Here is a 26,919-nt window from a genome sequence, read left to right on the forward strand (position 1 = left end):
GTATATTTTGGAAGGTTGTTCATGTCTTCTACTGTGAATATTGATGCAAATTGTTTATTAAACTGTTTTGTCATTTTGTGGTTTCTCGATTATTACTTTCCCAATCTCATTCTCTAAGAGGTTTTGGCCTCTCTCTTCATTATATATGTGAAGAAGCTTTTGCTGTCCATTGTTGATATTTTTTTCCTCTACTATATTTTTGATTGTCTTTTGTTAGTTTTAAAAACGTCTTTTCCAATCCTATGGCTTACCACTGATCTTTGCCACATTGTATTTTTTTCTTTTGTGCGACACCATCCTTAACTTTCTTGGTTACCTTTGGTTGGCTTATCCCTTCATGGGATCATTCTTCCTCACTCCTGTACATTTTGTCGTGAGCCATGTACCATGTTCTTAAACATTTGTCACTTTTTTTCTCAATTGTTTTGTTGCTAAATTCCTTTCTCTGTCTACCCTAGCCAGCAGTGCCCTCATTCCTTTGTAATTACCCTTGTTTAACACTTCTTTATGACTCAAGTATCTCCCTTTCAAATAGAATATGAAATTCTTCCATGTTATGGTCACTGTCTCCTCGGGGATTTTCTGCTCTGACAAAATTTATTAAACTGGTCTTGGGGTCGACTTTTAAGATGTAAATAAGGGAAGTTTCCAAATCACGTGCAAATCTTAAAAATTGAAACATTTGTTAATTCTAATGTCAGGCCAATGTGATCCATTGCAGTGTAAGTGAGTTTTTTCTCGGAGAGACAGTGTACCTCCTAACCCATTTCCCTGTGCCTCAACACAAATGAAACTAAATGTTGAGATTTCTAGTTGATTGACATTACTGCCAATATCCAGATCATCCGAAACTGAAGCCTTTGAATGCTGACAGGCAGTGAAGTCTCAGCTCTATAAACTGGTAAGATTCCTAATTGAAACCAGCAGGATTGTCACTGGAGCTGGAAGCTGTTGAACTGCTGTTTCTGGATTGGGTTCAGAAGCAAAAGGTTTCTTCACACACTGTTCCTTCATTTCTGAACTTTATTTTCTGTCAAAAGGTGTTTGTATATTGAGTGATGTGAGACCTATGCGAATATCTTGAATTTGTAATTCAGGTGGATTAAAATAATGACCTGCAGAACATATCTCAATGTAAATTGACACAAGATAGGAGGAAATGAGGACCCATTGTAGCTTTGATGAGCCAAAGCACACATAGTTTCATACAATGCAGTCCTGACCATTGGAACTATGCCTGCAGTTGTATTTGATTGGTAACTGCTGTTTTTTGCAGATGCAGTGGGCGGGTTGGGGGCACAAAATTTGCATAGAACAATGAGGTACAAGTGAATGAGCCTCCAGCATATCCTCCATAATATAGAAAAAGGAATGTCACTGTATGTCATTGAGGGCATTTCTTTTGCTTTCCCAACCTCATTTCCTGAAAGGACTGAATAAGAAGAATGTCCCTGAAAAGCTCAATTTACTTTGGATTCCAGCATGCTCCACTGCCTGGCTTCATATTGGTGGGGTCCACATTTGCCCATTTGAAGACCAGCACCCCTCGGCTCACTCAGCCTGCCAGCGAACAGAAGTAGGCTGGGTCCTGACTAAACCTGTGAAGTAGACGTTCTGTACATCTGGCAACATTAGAGTGGTGGAGTGAGTAGGTGTCTGCAATTTTCCAAGGAATTCCATCAGTTTCCTGTCAGAGTTAGAGCAGGAGACTGGCACAAACCCCACAGAATATCAGCAGCAAAGTTTATTGCCTCATTTAAGGACATGCAGTGACCAAGATGTCTTAATTTAGTCACTGCAAAGGAATTCATGTTAATGTGCTCTGAATTAATATAATCTGATCTGGTTAGTTCTGCACCAGTATTTAGCTCTGTAAACACCAGCTATAGTTGTTCCCATTGGAGTAAAAGAAAACATTAAACTGACAGCGAAAAATTACAAAATATTTGGAATTACTGCTTCAAACAACTTCATGTGTGAAGGATTCAATATGTGGTCCAGAGTGGTTTGTGTTTTCTTTCTGTAGTAACCTTTGATAGTGAAACATTTATGTTCTTTTCAATTAACTAGAATTGCAAACACAATTCCTTATCTGGTATATTGCATGAGAGTTATTGATCCTGGTTTAATCCACTACATAATGGTACAAAACCTTTGATTTTCAGAATGGAAATGAAGTGGGGTGACCCTAGACTTTTCACAAGTTACACAGCAACAGTGGTATTGTGTGAGCATTACATTCAAACATTATTGAAGACAGCAAAGGTATACATAAACCTGTAAAATTGCTTTTAGAATTAATCTGATGTTGAGACAAAGCAACCCAAATTTGTGAGGTGCCTAAATGATTGAGGATAGGGATATTTGTGGAGTGCCCTCCATTAGTGAGATTTTTTTCAGAGATGCAAGTTTGGAAGGTGCTGACGAAGGATCTTTGATCAACTTTGCAATGCATCTTGTAGATGGTACCCCATGCTATTACTGAGCATCATTGGTGGAAGGAATGGATGTTTGTGGGTGTGCTGCCAATCAAAGGGGCTGCTTTGTCTTGGATGGTATCAAGCTTCTTGTTTTCAGAACTGGACTCATCAGGCCAATGGAGTTTATTCCACCACGCTCATCACATTGCTTTGTTGATGTGGATATGGCATTGTCTGAAAATTAGACCATTCAGGAGATATGAGGATATATTACACACAAAGGATGATAGAGGTTTGGAATTCTCTTCCACAAATGGCAGTTGATGCTAGATCAGTTGTTAGCTTTAAATCTGAAATTGGTCATTTCTTTTTGTTAAGGAACGGTATTAAGCATATTGGCTAAAGGTAGGTATATACATTTAGGCCATAGATCAGCCATGAATGCATAAATGGTGGAACAGGCCTAAGCGACTGAGTGGCCTAACCTTGTTTCTATGTTCCTAGGGGGAATAGGCTTTGGCAATCAGGCGATGAGTTACTCATTGCAGGATTCCAAGCCTCTGACCACAGTATTGATATGCCTGGTGTAGTTTCTGGTCAATTGATATTGATATTGAGGAAGGGGCTGAGGGCTTGGTGGTAGGTTCAGTGATGGTAACACCATTGAATGTCAAAGGATAATAGTTAAATTCTCTCTTGTTTGAGATGACTATTGTCTGGCACTTGAATGGTACAAAAGTTACTTGTCACTTATCAATCCAAGCCTAAATATTGTGCACATCTTCTTGCACTTGAACATGGACTGCTTCAGCATTTGAGGTGTTCTGGGTAATGCTGGAGACCGTGCAATCATCAACAAAATCCTCACTTCTGACCTTATGATGGAAGGAAGATTTTTGATGAAGTAGCTGAAGATGGTTTGAATTGGACATTACTCTGAAGAATGCCTGCAGATGATTGACCTCTTTTGTGCTAGGTATGGCTCAAATCAGCAGCGAGCTTTATCCAGGAATGATATCAAGCTTCTTGAGGGATTTTGGAGTTGCACACATTCAGGAATCGGAGAGTTTTCCATCAAAGTCTTGACTTGTGGATAGTGGACAGGAACTGGGGACACAGGATTTGAGATACTTTCTGCAGAAATTATAATCTGTGACTCATTTTTGTAGCTACAGCATTTATATGATTGATTCATTTCAATTTCTGGTTAATAGCAAACACCATCAATAGTGGAGGTCTCTGTGACGATAATGTTGTTGAATGTCAAGGGGTGATGGTTAGATAATCATTCTTGTTGGTGATGATCATCATGTGGGACTTGTATGGCGTAAATACCAATTATCAACATACATGTATACACAGACTGCTTCGGTATCTGAGGAATCATAAATGGTGCTGAATAGAATCCCTGCAGTGTGGAACCAGGACTCTCAGCCCAACAAGTCCATAGTGCCTCTCTGAAGAGCATCCTACTCAGACTCATCCCCCTATTCTATCCCTGTAACCCTGCAATGGCTAATCTACCTAACATAGACATCTTTGGAGACTATGGGCAACTTAGCATCATTGATCCACCTTACCTGCACATCTTTGAATGGTGAGAGGAAACTTGAGCACCCGGAGGAAACCCACTCTGACACAGGGAGAATGTGCAAACTCCGCACAGATAGTCACTTAGGCCTGGAACTGAACCCGGGTCCCTGGCGCTGTGAGGCAGCAGTACTAACCAGTGACCTACCATGCTACCCTATAGAGTCATACAGATGAAACAGACCCTTCAGTCCAATTCATCCATGCTGATCAGGTTTCCCAAACTAAACTCGTCCCACTTGCCTGTATTTGGCCCATATCCCTCTAAATCTTTCCTTATCATGTACCTCTCCAAATGTCTTTTACATGTTGTAACTGTACCTACATCTACCACTTCCTCAGGCAGTTAATTCTATATATTCACCACTCTCACTGTAAAAAAGTGCCTCTTGGGTCCCTTTTAAATTTTTCTCGTCTCACCTTAAAATTATGTCCTCTAGTTTTGAACTTCCCAACCCTTAGTAAAAGTCCTTTGCTATTCACCTTATTTATGCACCTCATGATTTTATAAACCTCGAGAAGGTCACTCCTCAATCTCTTATATTGTGCAGTCATTGGTGAACATCCCCACTTCTGACTTTATGATGGAAGGAAGGTCATTGATGAAGCAGCTGATGATGGTTGAATCAGAGACATTACATGGAGAAACTCCTGCAGACATGTCCATGGACTGAGATGTGTGACCTCCAACAACTACAAATATCTTCCTTTTTTTTGCTAATGTATGATTCCAATTGGTGACATTTCTTCATCGAATTCCCACTGACTCCAGTTTTGTGAGGACCCCTTGGTGTCACCCCCATTTGAAGGCTGCCTTGATAAAAAGGGCAGTCATGTCACCTTGCCTCTGGAGTCGATATTTTCACTAAACCTGTAATGAGCTCAGGACCTGAGTGCCCCTGGCAGAAACAAATCTGAGCATCAATGTGCACGACAGCACTGCTAATGACCTCTTCTATTACTTTTTAAAACTCATTCAGGGTGGGTGCATCACTGGGTCATCTGGCATTTGGCGTCCTTCCTAATTGTCCTACAACTGAATACTTCGCTAGACCATTTCAGAGTTGAGAATCAGCCATATTGCTGTAGGTCTGGAGTCACATATAAGGCAGACCAGGTAACAAGAACAGACTTCCAACCCTAAAGGACATTAATGGGTCAGATGTGGTTTTACAACAATCAACAATAGTTAGATGGTCACGTTTAATTCCATATGTCATGGAATTAAAATTTCACCCCTGCCCATAGAACATTAGCCCAGGTCTTTAGCTTACTAATATTGCTATTATTGCTATATTGCTATTATAATATTGCTATATTGCTATTATGCCACCATCTCCCTACTTTTCTGATGATTGAGTGTGGACTGATAGTTTAATGATTGGCTGAGGTGGGTTTTTTTTGTGTGTGTGTAGAGGGCACACCCAGGCAATGTTCCATATTGTCAAGTATGTCAGTTTATAGTTATACTGGAAGAACATGACTAGAGGCATTGCAAGTTCTGGAGCACAAGATTTCAGTACAATTGTTCAAATGTTGCCAGGATCCATAATCTTTGCATTATGCAATATCTTCAGTTATTTCTTCATATCACGTGGAGTGATGTCAATGGAATGATTGAATTGGTTGAAGACTGACATCTGTGATCCTGTAGACTCAGAAGAATCACCCACTTGGCACTTCTGGTTGAAGATGGATTCAAATACCTCAGCCTTACGTGCTGGTCTCCCCCATATCATATTTGTGGATAAATCTTATTAGTTGTTTAATTGTCTACCTCATTCATGACTGGATGTAGTAGGATGATAGAAGTTAGGTCAAATCCATTGGTTACGAGTTTGATTGAGGGAAATTGGGTGAGTTTAGAATTGGGTCACAAGTACGATTGGAAAGGCACTATTGATGTGATTTGAATAGTTGCCCTCTTGTTATTAAGGGGCATGGATAGGGAGTATAGCCAATGTCTTTTCCACAGGGTAGGGGAGTCCAAAACGAGAGGGCACAAGTTTAATGTGAGAGGGGAAAGATTTAAAAAGGATCTAGGAGGCAACTTTTTCACACAGAGGCTGGTGCATATATGGAATGAACTGCCAGAGGAAATGGTGGAGGGTGGTACAATTACAGTTAAAAGACATCTAGATGGGTATATGAATAGGAAGGGTTTAGAGGGATATTGGCAAAATGCTGGCATATGGGACTAGATTAATGTAGGATATCTGGTTGGCTTGGACAAGTTGGATTGCAGGGTCTGTTTCTGTGCGATATTACTCTATGACTATAAATGCTCAAGGAAAAGAGGGATAGGAGATGCTGATAGTGTGAGCTGAAATAGAGTGGGTTGCTCATGGGCAATATTAAACTGACAAGAGAGTATTTGTGCACAATGACATGTTTCAGTCTTCTCCAACAGCATGTGTCACTATACAACCTTGGGATAAGTAGACACATGAAAAAACAGATAGTTACTCAGCGATGCAGTGATCCAAGTGACATATCTGCTTAACAACTCTGTGGCATGACCAGAAAACACTTGTGAAAATAAGATCCAATGCAAGAATGGCAAAATAAGTCATTCTTTGGCCTTCCTTGATATAATGCAATATTTCTCACACTAGGGAGGAGCATGTCAAGTCTTTCTTTGTCATGAATGCAACTGGTCCAATTGGCAAGAACCTTTTCTCTTCCTTATGTTCCCTACCTAGGTCCATGGATGCACCCAACCACAGCAGGGCTCCATTGTTGTAGTTACTGCCATTCAGCAACAGCACACGGAGATAGTGGAGAAAGGGGTGCAGCAGCAAGGCCTGAACCAGCTACAGCCAGTCGGGGAAGCCAAACCTCCACTACATGAAGATGGTGCAGCTCAAGGGGCTTTCAGAATGCTTTGCAGATAGCGGAAGGCCAGAGTCTTTTGTTCATAAAGCACTCTTTGTTGGCTTGATATTGTATGATTTGGATCCTCTCAATAATCATTGAAGTCCTTTTTGTCTGTGAAGGCCCCCAGAGAACAATGATGAAATGCTATGCTCCAGTTTCCAAGGAAACCTAAACACATAAACAAAAAGTGGGCCATACCACCAGTGCTTCATCTGGAGGCTCACTGATGATGTTACCTAGTATGGGGACAAAACGTCTGAAAATAGACCTTCCAGTTCAGCGACCAAGCCTACATCTAGAACTTGAGTGAAAGCAAATGACTGCTGACTGAGTTCATTAATGTGCATTAAATCTTTTTACAGAGGAACCTCGATTATCCGAACATCAATGATCCGAGTTTTGGATTATCCGAAGTTCTCAAGGTCCCGATAGAAACATTACATAAAAGAGGTGCTTCAACACTGTTCACGTCTTTTGTTTACAATGATTTAAAAATTGTTTAAAATAAACTCGGCTTACTGAAATGTTGCTGAGAACAGTCCTGAACGTCGATGGGAGCCGAGGCACTGTTTCAACCTCCTGCTCTCTCTCTCTCTCTCCTCACACGTTCACTGGAGTTCCACACAAGGGTGTACCCTAAACCCCCCTTCCCCAGATAACCTTTCCAACATTGTCTTGTACAGGACAAAGGTGGAACCTGCCAAAAAGTTGTAGTATAATGTTGTGTGTGTGTGTGTGTGTGTGTGTGTATGTGTGCACGTGCGCGTGTGGGTGTGTGCACGTGTGTGTGTGTGTGTGCGCGCGCGTGTGTGTGCTGTTTTGAAACTCACCCTCCCAAAGGCAGCAGCAATCTTCCTATTGACGTCCAGCCTGGCTGCCCCAGAGGTGGGGTGGGGTGGCGGAATGTTGTTTGGGGGTGAAAGGGACCTCACTGGGCTGGCGTGGATGGGTTGGGGGGTCACAGGGGTCAGGGTTGGATGGGGTTGGGGGGGCCAGAAGGTGGATGGGTTTGGGGGAGCAGACGGGGGGTACCGGGGGACGGGGCTGGCGTGGGAATGGACAGGGGTGCAGGGACCGCGCGCGGTGCGCTGCTGCCTAGTCTTCTGAACAGGGAGCAGTCTTAGCAAGTGCTCGCTGTGTCAATCCCATTGAACTGTTTGGAGCAGTGTTGGTCGGGGGGGGGGGGACTTCAGCAATGCTGCAGGTCCTTTACACACAAGTGTGTGCCTCTGCTCAGAAACAAATCCTGAGACAGAGAGAGGGAGCAAGGCAGTCAGAGCGAGGGAAAAGGAAACTTCAGAAAACCCCAACCCCCAGAGGAGAAGCAGTGAATAAATTAGCTGAATAATCAATTATCTGCACGAAATAGTGCTTGGCCAATTTGTTCGGATAATCGAGGTTCCTCCGTACAGTTAAGGGTAAAATAAGAATGTTCCATTGATGCCCACTGATGATAGTATTATAGTTCCAAGAATTATTATATGTGAAAGCTATATTTAGAACAAAATTATACACATACCCATAGCTTTACAATAAACATCCCTTACCAGTCATTACGGACAATCACATTGTGTTGCGAATGTCTCAGTTTCCATCAGCTTTATACATTTTTCGAATCGCGCAGTATAATGACTGACCAATGAGATACAATATGCAAATCCACTGCCTCACAGTGCCAGAGACCCGGGTTCAATTCCTGCCTGTCTGTGTGGAGTTTGCACATTCTCCCCGTGTCTGCGTGGGTTTCCTCTGGGTGCTCCGGTTTCCTACCACAGTCCAAAATGTGCAGGCTAGGTGAATTGGCCATGCTAAATTGCCCATAGTGGTCGGTGAAGGGGTAAATGTAGGGTAATGGGTCTGTGTGGATTGCTCTTCGGAGGGTTGGTGTGGACTTGTTGGGCCTGTTTCCACACTGTAAGTAATCTAATCTAATGTGAATAATACATTGAGCACAAGATGCACTGCAGCAAAGCTTATCTGCAGCAAAAGAAAGACAAGCTTTTCTCTCAGAGTACAGTTAACATCTGAGATAGTCACTTTAAATGAAAAAATCAATAATTCTCCTTTCCTCTAATGCTGCCCCTAATATTTAACTTGCTTAACTTAAAATATTTTGGTGTAATATCCTATGCCTTAATGTATACATGTGTTATATTAGGTATGTAATTAAGGTATGTAAATAATTGCCTTTCATGTTTAGAAAATGCCTTTTTTGTTCCAACTGGATTGAAGCTCTAATGAGGAATATCAACATTCAATTGTATTTTCTGTAAAGTCTGTGCTGTACTGTTTTGTATTTGTATTTATTTATAATTAAAGTTTTTGAAATAAACTGTCCCATCATTTAGCAATACAAACAATTTACAAACTTGCTTTCTAAAACTTTACCATGTAAATAAATTTAACAAACAAAACTTATGAATTAATTGCTCTGATGTAGAATATCTGGTTCACCCTTTAGGCTTCAGCACAACTCAAAACAATTTGGAGTAGATTTTTATTTTTGTGTGCCTGACGAGTGGAGCATGTAGATTGGCAACCTGTAGTGGCAATGAAAAGTCACAACTCAGACAGAATTTAGACCTAGCGATGAGGGTCATCCTTAACTGTGTAAAGGCCTATTGTGAGCGTCATGTTGATTTTCTCCAGGACACCTGTGGCAATCGCAGTGTAAGCAGACCTCACCAATGTCTGGTCACTTAGAGGCAGGGCGAGTGGTATCTGTTGTTGGCAATGGTTTATGACTTCTGCCAAGGTTCTTGCTGGATCATTGGAGGCATTTGAATAGATTGGGATGGAAACATCACTGAGCTGGGGCTAGGCGTGTTGGATATGATGGTGGGAGTTGCCTTCAGAGGACCTCTATTCCCTAAGCAGGTCCCTCAACTGGGCACTAACAAGGTTTGCTGAGCAGACTTTGGGACGTATGGAAAATGAGTGCACGTACTGTTAAATCACTGAGGCACCCTTACATTCTGGTGGTGTCAAGGATAATTAACTTTCAGTGATTCATTAATTAGCAATTGATATCTTGGTGCCTCTGGGTATGATCTCCTTGTCAGGCCCTTCCCAATCTTCATTAAATTGAGAAGTTTTCTTGACACCAGGAAGCAAATGTAAGTACTCCTCTTTAGTCCTCTAGGATACCTCCTACCTTCAAACTCATGTGGCAGGGCATGTTAAGTCCTGACCATAATTTTGAGGTGTTTAAATTCAATAGGAGAGGCACAGACTCTGATATAACTTGCCAGATCAAGTGCAGAAAATTGGGTTGAAAATACTGCCATTAAGGTTGTAAATGAGGAACAGGGAAGATTAGATTACTTACAGTGTGGAAACAGGCCCTTCAGCCCAACAAGTCCACACTGACCTGCCGAAGCGCAACCCACCCAGACCCATTCCCCTACATTTACCCCTTCACCTAACACTACAGGCAATTTAGCATGGCCAATTCACCTAACCTGCACATTTTTGGATTGTGGGAGGAAACTGGGGCACCCGAAGGAAAACCATGCAGACACGGGGAGAATGTGCAAACTCCACACACAGAGTCACCTGAGGCGGGAATGGAACCCAGGTTTCTAGTGCTGTGAGGCAGCAGTGCTAACCACTGTGCCACCGTGCCGCCCATGAACTGATTAACTAACAAAATGGATGCATACCACCTGATCAGATGGCTTACTTTTTGTTCTTTTCTTCACTATTCCTAAGATGCTGCCTAACCTGCTGTGCTTTAACCAGCAACACATTTTCAGCTGTGATCTCCAGCATCTGCAGACCTCATTTTTTACTCTTTTCTTCACACACTCCATTTTACTTCAATCAAATTTATGACATCTCCAGCAATCTCCCATCCAGAAAAAAGGTCTTCAACCTGAAACCTTAATTCTACCTCCTAGTATGCATATACCGCAAGACCTGCTGAGTACTTCCAGCATTTTCTGTTACTATTTCAGATTTCCACCATTCATAACATATTCTTTTCCAATATCCAACTGATTTGAGCCTGTACTGGCACTTCCTACCTAAAGCATTCATCACGTTTATATTTACGCCTGAGAATCCTTACACGCAGATTAAAAGGCTGTCTCCTTAAATAGATAGTCACTTCGGACACCTGCTGGAGGCCCCTTTCAAAACAATGTCAATTTGTCACTGCACTAAAGGTAAGTAAGTCTACTGAACATTTTTGAGGCCATTAAATTCAATTAATGCAAAGTTAGAGTACTCAAAATTGACCCCCTTTTGTGTGTGCATAAAATGTACAATTGAAAGCAGTACACACATCCACATTAACACTCTCAAATTAGTCTGATATACCTTAGAATGTTAAGAATCAGTTGATAGGGTTACATTTGGAAACAGATTATTAATTCATTTAATAAAATAGCATGATAATAAATCACAAAATTAAACTTCAGGGAAAGTTATTTTCATACTTTTATTAGCATTGCTGTGCTCCTGTCACAAAATGCAAAAACAAAAAAAAATGTTTTTTTAATACTTGAAATAAATTCCTTCAAATATTGATCTTTGGGGTTGAATCTTACCTAATTTCCAATATGATATTCTACAATTTACATTATATTAAATCAGTTGCTTCACTTTGTTCATGTATTCCAAGTAATTTTTTTTTGAAGACACATCAATAGTACTAATGTGGTACAGTGCAAATAGGTGCAGAAAAGGTATACAAACATAGAAGCACATCATATTTACATAGCAAGATAACAGAGTCCTGAAGGATTTTTTTCTGCATCCAGCAGCATGCCAAATATTTAGTGCCATTAAAACATTGTTCTATGTGCTTGTGTTCTAAAAAATAAATTTTAATTTTTTTCTTCCATCATATTGTATTTCTGTAATGGTGTCACCAGAATGCTGCAGGTTGTAGTAAAGTATTCAGTCCTCCAAAGGTTAGAATTAAGATACTGATAATACAGAGTGACAAAATATTGCAGTATGTGAGAGCAGGAAGTCTAAGTATCGCTAGCAAAAAAAACCCCAGCATTTTTCCCTTGGGCAAGACCAATGCTGCAAACCTTGATGCTATTTAAAACGCTGTCAGCAATAAATTTTTACTGTGTCATTGTTCCGTCAGCTGAAGCAACAAATTCATGCTAATGGGAAATTGCATATAAATGACCCATATACTGGGTTGTATATTTATGTACATTTAAGAATTAATATTTGGTCAGATGTTTGAGACAAGATGCTTAACAGTTAAAGGACACATCGGGGCCATTGATACTGCAAGATAAATCTGGATCTCTGCAGGAATCAGTGTCAAACCTTTGATTATCCCCTTGACTCACCTCTAAAATCCATATTTCATAAAATGCATGCGACACTAATCTTTATACACTGCATAATATTCAAGGAGGATTACAGTGCGCAGTCCACTCTTGAGAGAAGATAGCTTTTCATTTTCAGGATTTGCTCATTCATTACACATAACATTTTTCAATGGAACAGTTACTCTATTGTTCTAATTCAAATTACTGATTTACAACTTTAAAGAAATTATCAATAAACAAAAAAGTCTAAATTGAAATTATACATATATGCTCTAATCAGCTATATTTTCATCTCAAATTGATAGCCTTACTTATTCATAGCTGTTATGGAGTAAGAGCTAAAATGGGTTTAAATATCAACTTTTCACACAGCATGTAGTAGCTGAGGACCTAAGGAAATTCAGTATATCATAATTACTGAGACAGTCTACATGTCTTCTTCGAACAGTCATTGTATAAGTCAAATAGCTCTCTCAGTAAGTTAAGACTAATTTATTATGGAGTTCATTGTACCATAATTCTTTCATACTATTTGTAACCTTTTTTGTGAATTTGTATTCAGTGGCACGGTAGTTAGCACTACTGCTTCACAGTGTCAGGGACTGGGACTTGATTCTACCCTTGAGCAACTGTCTGTGTGGAGTTTGCACATTCTCCCCATGTCTGCATGAGTTTCCACCAGATGCTACAGTCTCCCCATATTAAGTGCAGATTAGGTGGATTGGCCATGTTAAATTGCCCATAGTGTCCAGGGATGTGCAGGCTAGGTGGATTAGCCGTGGGGAAAGGCAGGAGTTACAGGTATAGGATAAGGAGGTGTGTCTGGGTGGAATGATCTTCAGAGCGTTGGTGTGGACCCGATAGGCTGAAGGGCCTGCTTCCACACTGTAGGGCTTCTATGAATCCATTAAAAACAACTGATATTATTTAAATCTCTCTCCAAATTCATACTTGTGGCTTTTGTGCTTTTTTTAAATTATGTGCACCAATGCACTGATTATATTAAGATACTTTGATTTGTTTGATTATATAACAGTTGCATTTCTTCTTACGAACATTTTGGTAACTCATTCAGTAATAATCTGTCAACATAGTCGAAGATGAATACAGGGGGTTGCCAATTTAAGTATCACACATTAGAATGTTAGAACAACACAAATATTTTGAAAGTAGACAATCCTTTGTTTCTTTGCCTGCAGTTTTACCAGATAACTCTTCTGAGTTCTTATACAACTAACATACCTCAGAAATAGAAGAAATTTCTCTGGTAAATTCATACAACTTACTGTGGTACCCCACCAGCAATGTGTGCCAAATTCCAAACAAGACATTCTCATTATCTCACTGGATATTTGTTTGCAGCATCTAATATATGGCTGAACAATGCACTGTTCAACTAATGCTGCTGCCTGCACTTCTCAGAAATGGACACTTCTAAGATTGGACAAAAAGTACAAATTGAGCCTGAGGCTGGTAAAGTAATTGAACTGTACAACACAATTGAAGCTGAAATACTGACTGCCATGTCCCAACATATCCTGAAATCAAACTAGTTTCTATGTTTTAAAACTGATCACAAAAGGGGTGGAGAAAGATAGTCACTCAAGGATTACCTCACTACTTTTGTGAATTAAATGCACTCCTCTATCCTAAGAGGGAACAATAGGAACCTTGGAGAAAGTGAGGACTGCAGATGTTGGGGATCAGAGTTGAAAAGTGTGGCAGTGGCAAAGTACAACAGGTCAGGCAGCATCCGAGGAACAGGAGAATCAATGTTTCCAGCATAAGCCCTTCATCAGGGCATTCCTGATGAAGAGTTTATGTCTGAAACATCGATTCTCCTGCTCCTCGGATGCTGCCTGGCCTGCTGTGCTTTTCAATACCACACTTTTTGACTCAAAAGGAACTTTCCAGAGTGACTTGATGGTAATGCCTTTTCTTTGAAATTACCTCAAAAATTTTTTTTTTATGAATTGAATGGGTCTTATCAAGTACAAGACATGGGTTGTCTCAAACTCTCAAGGTGTGAAATGCACAATACATGTAGCTGAACTAATCACCCACCTTAGTTGGAAAAGGATTTTGGATATGTAACAGGCCAAATGATGAGACAACTATTTTGTCTGCTTTTGAAAGCAGCAAAGTGTTTTATTTTTGCATATAGAGTTCCACCAAAATGCCACTAAACCAAAGTCATCTAAGCAAAGTCATAAACATCGATTCCTTAAAAGTGGGAAGTGGACTCTCCTCAACCTGCTCCAACTGTAACAACAAAAAGCCCTTGAAGCTTTCTGAGAATTCTCTACTTTACAGAACCTCCACTTTGACTAAAGCATCAGCTCATCCATAAAGGCCTGCCACTAAAAATACAGAGGTAATCATAATGTTGCAATTGCATGCATTTACTTGAACCAGTATCTTGTCTTTGTGTGCATGAGACGAGTGAGTGAGACATCACATTTTAAATACCTGGGATAGATATGTTCTAAAAAATTATCATTCATTGTTTAATATGCTCAAAATGCTTGCAGGCTAAATTATTTATTGGGAAAATCAGTCTGAGGGAGTTAAATATACATCCATTATACACAAGCAAGCTGACAATGGGTAGTGAAAGGGTTTACGTAAATTCTGTCTGTGATACTACTACTGCAACCTGCATAACAAGCAATATCACCTAATGCATCCAGAAGAAAGTAAGTATAGTAAAAATTGTGTTTTCATGACAGACAGCCGCATCAATAATATCTTCAACCCTAGTATACCAAAAAAAAATTCTGCTTGAGACAAAACTAATCTTCCCTGATAAATTCCTCATTTTCTCATGCTAAACAAGTCTCACTCCCTCCAGAGCAAAAGAAAATCACTTTCCGTAGCACTTTCCTACTTATCAGAGTCTTGCTATCAAAAATCAGGATGGTCTCTCTTCCAAATCATACCTGCCATGACGTTTTGTCATGTGAGTAAAGACTTCGCTTCTCATTCAGCAAGATGTTGCCCCTCAGCACAAACAAAACTCCCTCTCTATTCAACATTGTTTCATTCCCTGATGCAACAAATTCACTCCAGTGGGTTTTGATTTGTTGCATAACTGTTCTGTTAATGCCGAAAAATGGGACAATAATCTTTATTTCTAAAAGAAACTATCACTCACTGGCCTTCTGAGGCCCATTCAATTCTATTTTTAACAAGGCATGAAATATATACCCATCAGTCCTACTTGAAACAGGCAGGCACCTAATTAAAATATTTAAATTGGATCTTACTCTAGTTGCAAAGATCATTTGCAATTTCTTTCACTGCATCATGCTCCTTATGGCCTATTGTAAATCTTCCAGTCTGATGTTTTATATGTCCCCACCAGAATTTTGACCCCTAATCTACTTGAAATGCTAACTTTATCTTGGTTTCACGAAGGAGCTGTTAGATTTCCTGTCTTCTCCCAGTTGGAGAGCTCCTTTCAGTGCTCATTAATCTCTGGCGATGTTACGCTGATGAGGTTTGACCATGTAAAGTCTACTAGATTAGAGTGGTGCTGGAAAAGTACAACAGGACAGACAGCATCCGAGGAGCAGGAAAATCGATGTTTTGGGCAATACAGATTTAATTCATCATTCATTCCTGCTGTGCTTTTCCAGCACTACTCTAATCTAGACTCTGATTTCCAGCATCTGCAGTCCTCCCTTTTGCCATGCAAAGGCTACTGTCCAGCTGATTTTCATCTTTGTGGAAACACACTCTCAATTAATTTAATTCAGCATTTAGGATAATCACGCTAACCTGAACCACTAATAAACTAAAAAAACGTCAGAACGGCTTTGTATGTAATCATATCACAGCATTTGATATTAGCACTTTCTATCACGAAAAGAATGAGCATAAAATAGTAGATAATTACAGAAAAGCAGGAAATTACATTGACTAATGAAAAGTTCACACATGATATATCCCATTGGAACACAACAGATGCAAAAGCGACAAACCTAGTATCATAGCACAGTTATAATCATGGTGGCAGTATGTAGAAATTCACCCAGTGGGACTACACCAGCTAACACTTAGTCATTTAAACCAGTGTACCCTGATCTCACAATGATGAACAATTAAATACCTTTTTTCTTTGAAGTAGCTTAGATATTGTTGTTTGCTGTAATGTTGTCAATTCATGTAAAGAATCTAAACATATGAATCCACGTCAATGTTTGGACCATGGTTTAGACATTGAACAAGGTTCTCTATTCGCTGAATGATAATTGATCTATTCCTCCATTAAATCAGTAATGTCTTTCCAACAGATTAAATAAATGGAATCCAAAATTATGTCAACCTACACCAAGTTCTTATTTGCATTCAATGGTCACTCCTACTTCAACTCGCTGTATTGGTGAACAGACTATACGGCCTCCAGGTAAGGCCTGGACTAGGTAGTTTATCAAGTCTGGAAATCTCATTTACATTAGAACTGAATTATAAATGAGTAGTGGTGGTGACACATTTCAATGAATGAAGCTATTGTCATTTTACAATTTCTAAACTAAAAAGCAAACAACAATCTAAAATCAAAAAAGCAATTGAATAGAAATTGTTAAATATCATGCTCATAACTAATGTCCAATTAAAAAAAAACTCTGAACGGAATATGATTACCCAGTTGTGATTTCCAAAAAGTGATTGTTTGTTGTGATAAATGGATTTGTGATCTGGTGATCACAAATATTAAATAGTGTTTTTATTCTCTTATTGTTCGTGATGAATGAACCCATTATATTTACTTACTATGCAACTGGTGCGGAAAACATTTTGGATAAATGTTTGCTTTTCAGATGATTGCTTGTTTAGATGGAACAGCTCTAAAGGTTGGTAACCTTTAACAATGTGGACAAAGTGAGTGCTGCACAAAGCACACTGTGAACCCATGGTATTGCCAGCAGAGAGATGCAACAGGAGCAAGGAAATTAAACCAACATTTTAAAAGAGATCTGCACAATCTTGCCAATAAGTGGCAAGTAACATTTGTGACAAACAAGTGTTAAACAATGGCTATCTTCAACAAGAGAGAATCAACCATCCCATTCATGGCATTACCATGACTATCAAACTCCTAAGGGTTACCACGAACAGATACATGGAAATACCATCACCTGCAAGTTTCTTGTCAATTCAAGAATCATGTTGGCTTGGAAGTGTATTGCTTATCATATAGGGTCCCGTATCAAAATGATGGACCTCCCTCTACATGGCAGCCCTGAGCATGTCCCTGAATCCCAAGTACTGCAGCAATAGCAATTCCAGAAGGCAGCTCACCACCACGTTTTCCAAGGCAAATAGATACAGGCAATAAATGCAGGCCCAGCCAGTGATGACCACAATCTAAAATTAAAATAAAGAATAAAATAAAAAGCATCTCTCACTTAAAATAGTCACAGGTTCTGACACTGACACTGACACAGGATCTGTGCATGTGTAGGGAGACTCTCCCTATTATTCTGTCACAAATAAATAGTCTTCTTAAATATAATGGTGACCTTCAATAGATTTTGAAGACATGAAGATGCCTAAGAAGGTGTTGCATTTCTCAGACAATTCATTACTCAGTGCAATAACCAGACCTATTTGTTCAGAGAGAGAAAACTACTATGCGTGCATAAAATAGTCTGCTTGCCACAGAACTACAGAAATTAAGCTACAATAATATACTGAGAAAATTGTACAAACAGGCAGAATGAAACACATTTGGTTTGGTTTCATCATCTTTCTCTTGAACTGAACTTTACTAAACTGTGATAGCACCATAGTTTTTTTGAACTTAAAAATGCAAACTTAGATTTTCAGATTTTAGTTTTGCTGGGGATTCAATGAGGATTGTAGAATCCTGTAACTATTTTACATTATAGTAATGTAGTCATTCTTTTCCCTCATCCTCTTCTAGTGTTTTAGGATCTATTTAAAAGACTTGGAAAAGCTTATGTTCTGAATACTACCTTATAAAGCATTCTTGATAACAAAAAAAAAGCAGGTTAAAATATTAGATTGTTGGAAAGCAGATTGTTTTCTTGTTCAAATTAGTATATTAGTACAACACAGTACAAATTACTGACTTTAAAATGTTACCAAACGTGGTGCAAATCCACAAAGCACCATTGGAAAAGTGGTCCAGTCTTGCATTTTTTAAAACTTTTTCTGAAAAGATAATTACTATTAAAGTTCAGGGATAAAACTAGCAGATACATCAAACATGATATATGAAACAAACCTAATAAAATTAAAATGATGTTGGTATTTTTCAAATTGTTCAATATCAAATGGTTTTGCAAAAGTATGAAAATCAATGCTAGCTGAATCAAGTACAATAAATACTCAACAAATAATAGGATGGACTTTAGATTCTAGCATCAAGTTTCTCCATTGCTTTGTTCCACTTGCTGGAGAGTCAGAAATGTGGAGTAATTCAAAAAGTTGAAAGGATGAATTTGAATGTTTGTATATTTGACAAAAAAAATGAAAGATTGCCTGAGAAATGCCCATTTTGTAAATGAATACAACTTTAAATAAGATCTGTTTATGGCATGTTCCACCTATTCCTGAATTTTCTATTTGTTAGATACAGTCAGAGCAATGTTCTTTCTAAATTTTGTTGACTGCTACTTTAAAAAGAAGCAAAATGGTGCTAATTCTTGGTATAGATCCCTATAAAAATTATATTATTTTTAAGATTTAATGATTTATGATACATTACAATAAAGAAAAAATGTTTTGGCTTGTTTGAAAATGGCATTGTACAGTAAGTAAAAATATTTTTATCACAGTTTTGGTAACATATTTTGAGTTCATATCATTGAAAGTACATCCTTCACATGTGCAGAATTAAAATAACACTCATCTCCATTTAAGCATTTATATGAATTCTCAGTTGCTTCTGAAGCAGTAGACACCATATAGCCGATGTTTCTTATCTGGGAAGCCAGCAAAGCGCACAGCTGCTTCACTTTCACTGCACCTCTTTCGGGGTCTGCTGATTGGATAACGAACACTGCCATCGGCTAGCCAGCCAGCATCACAGCGGTCATAGCCCAGCAACTTCCAAGCTGCATACATTTGACCAACACTAGCAATCCTTGATCCATCTTTAATACAGGCTTGCACAGCCTCACCATAGGTCAGCTTTCTAAAGTGAATCAGATAGTAGAACCGCCCTATGAAGAATTGAAGAATGGAAAATTGATTAACAGAATTCCAACTTAAAGAGTTAGTTATTGTGCAGCTTTCAAAAATTAAACATTTTTACCCATTAAATGTTTTTGATTAGTAATTGGTAATTCTACACAATTATTGTAAAGCATCATTTGTACAGAGTAATTCTGATTGCATTATATTTTCACAATGAACACAAATGCAAATAATAGTTATAACAGTTATTAAATGAGTTAGTGAGAATGTAAAAGGAGCCAACAAAATTAAAAAAGTAGTCTATGAAAATCAAAAAGTCACAGTTTTGCATTTTGAACTCTTTCAGGATTTTCTTCATTAAAAGGAAATGACACCAAAGATAATACACATACATATACATTATTAAATACATCTACTTGGAATGTACAGCTAAAACATTCTTGTTAATTAGTTGAAAAAAATCTCATAATCTGTTTATAAAATGGTATCATGGAAGAACCTGACTTGATGAAGTTGACTTGTGCTGATTTAGTCAATGATTAGATCAGATCCCCTACAGTATGGAAATAGGCCATTTGGCCCAACAAGTCCACACTGACCCTCCGAAGAGTAACTCACCCAGACCCATTCCCCTGCCCTGCATTTACCCCTGACTAATGTACCTAACACTGTGGCAATTTAGCATGGCTAATTCGCCTGACCTGCACACCTTTCGGACTGTGGGAGGAAACCGGAGCACCCGGAGGAAACCCACGCAGACACTGAGGAAATGTGCAAATTCTGCACAGAGGTTGCCCAAGGTTGTAATCAAACCCAGGTCCCTGGCACTGTGAGGCAGCAGTGAATGATGAACCAATTGAAAATCTGACAACTAATTAAGAATGGAATGAATATCATGCATTACCTTGGATTAAATATCAAATAAACATTATTTGTTTGGCATCATGCAGCCACGCTCACATTTTACTTAGGCCCTCTCCATCCACCATACACACAGAAGCCTTTTTCCAAACTCATTTTCAGCCCCTTGATAGCATCCTCTTGTTAAAAATTGCTCTTGGGACGTGGGTGTCACTGACTAAGCCAGCATTGTCTGCCTGTCCCTAATTGTGCAGATGTCATTCAACAATCAACTCTGTGTGCTATAAGGACTCACATATAGGCCAGACCAGGTAAGGATGGTAGATTTCATTCCCTTAAAGTTATCAGTGAACAAGATGGGTTTTCATAATTATCAACAGTGGTTACAATTAGGCTGGGTTTTTAGTCCAGAATTTTATTGAATTCACATTTCACCACCTGCTCTGGTGAGATTCAAACCCATATCCCTGGAACATTAGCCTGGTTCTAAATAACTACATGACTAAAATATGCCACTGCCTCCCTTAACCTAAACTATATTCCACGCAATATTGACTTCTACCACATTTTTGTTCTCTTAATGAAAGTTTCTACAAAATTATTTATTGTCACTTGGTCAGATATTCAGAGGTTATAGTTTCCACCTGTCAAATTTAACTTTTGATGCAACAGTGAATCAATCATTTCAAATCCCACAACTAATTTGAATTAAACAAATAAGCAGGAGGCAAACAGGCACTCAAAGATGGGTTATAACTGTATTTAAATCTGATAGATTTATTAATAGCACTCGCCCAATTGTACAGAGGTATGATCCATTCAATGCAATCTTATTACAAAGCGTCAGAAACAGATTACCACCCTGATTGAAAAACTCACAATATTTTTATCTTTAATTGGCTCAGTGAGAGACTTGCTGTTATATAGTCCATTACACAGCTTTATTACACCACAGGAGACAGTGAGGTCTACAGATGCTAGAGATCAAAGTTGAGAGTGTGGTGCTGGAAAAGCACAGCAGGAGGGGCAGCATCTGAGGAGTAGCAGAATTGATGTTTTGGGCATAAGCCCTTCATCAGGACTCCTGATGAAGGGCTTATGCCCTAAACATCGACTCTCCTACTCCTTGGATGCTGCCTGACCTGCTGTGCTTTTCCAGCATCACATTCTCAACATTGTCATCAAGCCAGCATTTACAAGTGGGAGACATCATAGGCTGAAACCAATGAGCTTCTTTTTGGCTAAATCTGAGTTATGTTGAATTTTTTTTAGAGAGCTTGTCATCTTGAGTTTCTCCCATATCTTACCAACCTCTCCTTTGTAACTACCTCTTTGGCATCTCTCATCCAATTTCCAACCCATCTTACCACATACCATTCCCAGAACAACTCGCCACTTGTCAGATATCTCAGAATTCTCTGGCATCTCATGCACTCATGCCACCTATAAAAGCCTGTTGGGGAGTCGGACAGGCACTATCAGTCTGCATCTCGTCTGCACTGTTCTTGACATTTACCCCGTACATTCCAATGGAGAAAATGGTGCCCCATTTTGTGGGTAGAGTTTTGGAAATCCTGTTGGATGGGGCAGTACAGAGTTAAGTCTTTACCCTCAGTACCAGCAATAGAGGCCATGTCACCACACCATCCGGGGTGTGCATCTGGGTTCAAGTAGTCTCAGCTGTCTAGAATAATACCCAATGCTGTTGGAAGAACGTCAATGTCTTTCATCATTCTGTTAGGGTGGATATACCATCTTGATCAGCGGGGAACGTGGGCTAAGAAATAGCAAATAGAGTTTAATGTTGACAAGTGTGAGGTCTTGCACTTTGAAAAATTGATTCAAGGTAAGAGTTTCATGGAGAATAGTGGGGCTTTAAGGAATGTAATGGAGCAGAAGGATCTTGGAGTTCAGGGGCACGGTTCTCGGAAAGTGGAGTCACAAATAGACAGGGCAGTGAAGAATGCTTTGGCACACTGGCCTTCATCAGTCAGGGCATTCGAGTATAGAAGTTGGGAAGTTATGTTGCAGTTGTACAGGACATTGGTGAGGCCACATTTGGAGTATTGTGTTTAGTTTTGGTTACCTTGCTAAAGGAAGGATGTTATTAAATTGGAAACAGTGCAGTAGAAATTTACAAGGATGTTGCCAGGACTCAGCAGTCTGAGATATAGGGAGAGGTTGGACAAGCCAGGACTTTTTACCTTGGAGCATAGGAGACTGAGGGGGATCTGACAAAGGTGTATAAGATCATGAGAAGCATGGATAGGGTGAAAGTACTCGATCTTTTTTCCAGCTTTGGGGAATTGTGGATTAGAGACCACCAGTTTAAGGTCAGATGGGAAAGAATGAATTGGAACAAGAGGCGCAACTTTTTTACACAGAGGGTGGTACGCATATGGAATGTGCTGCCAGTGGAAGTGGTTGAGGTGGGTACATTAACAACATTTAAAAGGCATTTGGACACATACATGGATAAGAAAGGTATAGAAGGACCAAATGCAGGGAATTGGGGTTAGCTTTGATGGACATTTTGGTCATCATGGACCAGCTTGGTCCAAAGGGCTGTAGGACTCTATGACTCTAGGTCTCTATCTGGTCTCCAATATCTCACACACACTTTATCTCAATTACTTTATCAGTTATGGGCGGCACGGTGGCACAGTGGTTAGCACTGCTGCCTCACAGCGCCTGAGACCTGGGTTCAATTCCCGACTCAGGCGACTGACTGTGTGGAGTTTGCACGTTCTCCCAGTGTCTGCGTGGGTTTCCTCCAGGTACTCCGGTTTCCTCCCACAGTCCAAAGATGTGCGGGTCAGGTGAATTGGCCATGCTAAATTGCCCGTAGTGTTAGGTAAGGGGTAAATGTAGGGGTATGGGTGGGTTGCGCGTCGGCGGGTCGGTGTGGACTTGTTGGGCCGAAGGGCCTGTTTCCACACTGAAAGTAATCTAATCTACTGTATGCAACTCTCACCAAGCTTCATGCTCTACCATTCTCACCATTGCCTGCATATTTCCTACTCCCACTTACCCAATCCAATCCCTGACACCATTAACCCTGGTTCCCTCTACATTGCCTATTCACTTACTCACTTGTACCAACAGTAACACTTACTTTAATCATGCATAATACCGCCTCTCTTTCTGTCCTTACGGAAGATGTCCCAAAGTAGGGCAGAAATTGTTCAAATGGGTGGACTGCTGCCCATCATTCGGCTCCTGACCCTTTGTGAGAGAGGACCCTGACTCTGACCATCATGGGCAGGGCCTGCACTGTTATTGAAGGCTGCTCTAGACATAATGTGCCAGGAGCCTCTGACCAAAGGCTGCCACCCTTTACTCAACTAAGGCCTCCTTCACAACCATGACAAAGTTTCCTGGCTTTGTGTCTGCACTAAATAGCACTACAAGACACCACTAATATTAACCTGGCACCTCTGGCTGAAGAGGCAAAAAATTAAAGCAATGCAAGAATGCTGTGAGCATCTAGGCTGAGTGATGGCTTCTGTGATAACAAGTGAAGAATGGAGTGCATGTCCCTGACTGTGTGTGTCCTTGCTGCAGTATTATGTACAATGACAGTTGCTGGTTTAGCCTGAGGTGCAGCAACATGTAAGTGGTTGAGGGTGTACCATGAGGATTATTAGAGGCTGCCACATGTCAGATGCCCAAGTCCACAGATGTGGAGTGCATATGGTCAGTGCCCAGAGATGTTGGTTCCCAGTTTCCAACATGAGGTTGCTTGGAGTGGGTGGCAAATTAAATCCATCAAGTGTTCACTTTGGTTTCCTTGTTTTGTTTTCCTGACATCGAGAGAGTTTGATGAGCTTCTTAAGATAGGAGTCTGAATATTAAGCAGGGGAGTCAAGCTGTTCACAAGGTATTTAACAAACAAAAAATACTGTCAATTGTCACTGTCCAGCAAGGATCATGCCATGCCACTTGTGAAAAGTACAAATGCTGGCCTGTGTTAGTCCCAATGTTGAAATGGTCCTTGCTACACTTGTCGCCTGAATATGTCATGCATCTCACCGCAGCCCACATCACTCAGATCGCTGTAAAATTCTGCCCTCTGTCTCTAGCAGCGTGTGAGTATAAAGGGAAGCAACTGCCTGCAGTGATTTTCGGTAAAGCGTTCGACAAGATTCCCTACGGGAGACTGATTAGCAAGATTAGATCTCATGGAATGCAGGGAGAACTAGCCATTTGGATACAGAACTGGCTCAAAGGTAGAAGACAGAGGGTGGTGGAGGAAGGTTGTTTTTCAGATTGGAGGCCTGTGACCAGAGGAGTGCCACAAGGATCGGTGCTGGGTCCTCTACATTTTGTCATTTACATAAATGATTTGTATGCGAGCATAAGAGGTATAGTTAGTAAATTTGCAGATGACACCAAAATTGAAGGCGTAGTGGACAGCAAAGAGGGTTACTTCAAATTACAACAGGATCTGGACCAGATGGGCCAATGGGCTGAGAGGTGGCAGATGGGAGTTTAATTCAGATAAATGTGAGGTGCTGCACTTTGGGAAAGCAAATCTTAGCAAGACTTATACACTTAATGGTAAGGTCCTAGGGAGTATTGCTGATCAAAGAGACCTTGGAGTGCAGGTTCATAGCTCCTTGAAAGTGAAGTCGTAGGTAGATAAAATTGTGAAGAAGGTGTTTGGTATGCTTTCCTTTATTGGTCAGAGTATTGAGTACAGGAGTTGGAGGTCATATTGTGGCTGTACAGTACATTGGTAAGGCCACTGTTGGAATACTGCATGCAATTCTGGTCTCCTTCCTATTGGAAAGATGTTGTGAAACTTGAAAGGGTTCAGAAAAGATTTCCAAGGATGTTGCCAGGGTTGGAGGATTTGAGCTGTAGGGAGAGGCTTAACAGGCTGGGGCTGTTTTCCCTGGAGCATCGGAGGCTGAGGGGTGACCGTATAGAGGTTTACAAAATTATGAGGGGCATGGATCGGGTAAATAGGCAAAGTTTTTTCCCTGGTGTTGGGGAGTCCAGAACTAGAGGGCATAGGTTTAGGGTGAGAGGGGAAAGATATAAAAGAGACCTATGGGGTAGCTTTTTCATGCAGAGGGTGGTACCGTGTATGGAATGAGCTGCCAGAGGATGTGGTGGAAGCTGGTACAATTGCAACATTTGAGAGGCATTTGGATGGGTATATGAATAGGAAGGGTTTGGAGGGATATGGGCCGGGTGCTGGCAGATGGGACTAGATTGGGTTGGGATATCTGGTTGGCATGGACGAGTTGGACCGAAGGGTCTGTTTCCATGCTGTACATCTCTATGACTCTATAACTCTATGTGGGATTTATTGGCCGGGCTAGCATTTTTTGCTCAGCTCTTATTGCCCTGAAGGCAGTTAAAAGTCAACCACACTACTTTAAGCATAGGGTCACACACAGACCAAACTCCATTCCCTGGAGGACATGAGTGGGTTTTTTTTTCACCATTAACAGTGGATACATGGCTGCCATTTGGCCAGGTTTGATTTCACATTTCAAAAATTTAATTCAATTTTCAGCAACGGGGGTTTAAAATCCTAAGTACTAACCTGAGTTTCTGGAGTTTTAGTCCAGTGATATTTCTCCTCCATCTCAAAGAACAAAGAAAATTTACAGCACAGGAACAGGCCTTTCGGCCCTCCGAGCTTGAGCCGATCCAAATCTACTGTCTAAACCTGTCAGTTATTTCCTAAGCATGTGTATCCCTCTGCTCCCCAACTACTCATGCATCTGTCCAGACGCATCTTAAATGAATCTACCATGCCTGCCTCTACCATTTCTGCTGGCAATGCGTTCCAGATGCCCACTACCCTCTGTGTGAAGCACTTGTCAGGTGTATCTGCCGTAAACTGTTCACCTCTCAGCTTGAAAGCATGACTTCTCGTTATGGAATCCTTCACCCTGAGAAAAACATCTTGTCCCTATCCACCGTGTCTTTACCCTTTATGATTTTGTAAACCTCAATCAGCTCCAATCTCCTTTTTTCTAATGAAAATAAACCTAACCTACTCAACTCTCTTCATAGCTAGCACCTTCCATACCAGGCAACATCCTCGTAAACCTTCTCTGCTCCTTCTCCAAAGTGTCCACATCCTTTTGGTAATGTGGCGACCAGAACAGTATTCCAAATGTGGCCGATCTAATGTCCTGTACAATTTTAACATGACTTGCCAGCTCTTATAATCAACATCCCATCCAATGAAGACAAGCATACTGTATGCTTTCTGGACCACTCTATCCCCCTGTGTAGCAGCCTTCAGAATAAATGGACCTGCACTCCCAGATCTTTCTGCCCATCAACTTTTCCCAAGGCTCTTCTGTTCATTGTATAATTCGCTCTAGAATTAGTCTTGCCTAAATGCATCACCTCACACTTGTCTGGATTAAAATCTATCTGCCACTTTTCCGCCCAACTCTCCAGTATATCTATATCCTCCTGTATTCTTTGACAGTCCCTTATGCTTTCTGCTACTCCACCAATCTTTGTGTCATCTGAAAACTTGCTGATCATATCAACAGTGCCCTCTTCCAGATCATTTATGTATATTACAAACAATAGTGGCCCCAACACTGACTCCTGCGGAACACCACTGGTCACCTTTCTCCATTTCGAGCAACTCCCTTCAACTACTACTCTCTGTCTCTTGTTGCTCAACCAGTTCTTTGTCCACCTAACTAGAATACCCTGCACACCATGTG

The 26,919-nt window shown here is 40.3% G+C and overlaps 1 protein-coding gene across 4 annotated transcripts in view; it reads right to left on the reverse strand.

The window, feature by feature from the left end:
• Positions 1-15,431: 15,431 nt before the first annotated feature.
• LOC132823032 (hyaluronan and proteoglycan link protein 1-like) overlaps positions 15,432-26,919 on the reverse strand; it is a 125,711-nt gene continuing 114,223 nt past the window's right edge. For 3 of the 4 annotated variants that reach the window (XM_060836577.1, XM_060836587.1, XM_060836604.1), the window contains one exon: positions 17,927-19,377. In XM_060836577.1, the coding sequence (XP_060692560.1) occupies positions 19,091-19,377 (287 nt within the window). In that variant the 3' untranslated portion in view covers positions 17,927-19,090. Of the gene's footprint in view, positions 17,555-17,926; positions 19,378-26,919 lie in introns of those variants that run through there. The other variant, XM_060836597.1, reaches the window with a different exon arrangement.

Source organism: Hemiscyllium ocellatum, chromosome 2, assembly GCF_020745735.1.
Source record: "Hemiscyllium ocellatum isolate sHemOce1 chromosome 2, sHemOce1.pat.X.cur, whole genome shotgun sequence".
NCBI lineage: Eukaryota > Metazoa > Chordata > Chondrichthyes > Orectolobiformes > Hemiscylliidae > Hemiscyllium > Hemiscyllium ocellatum.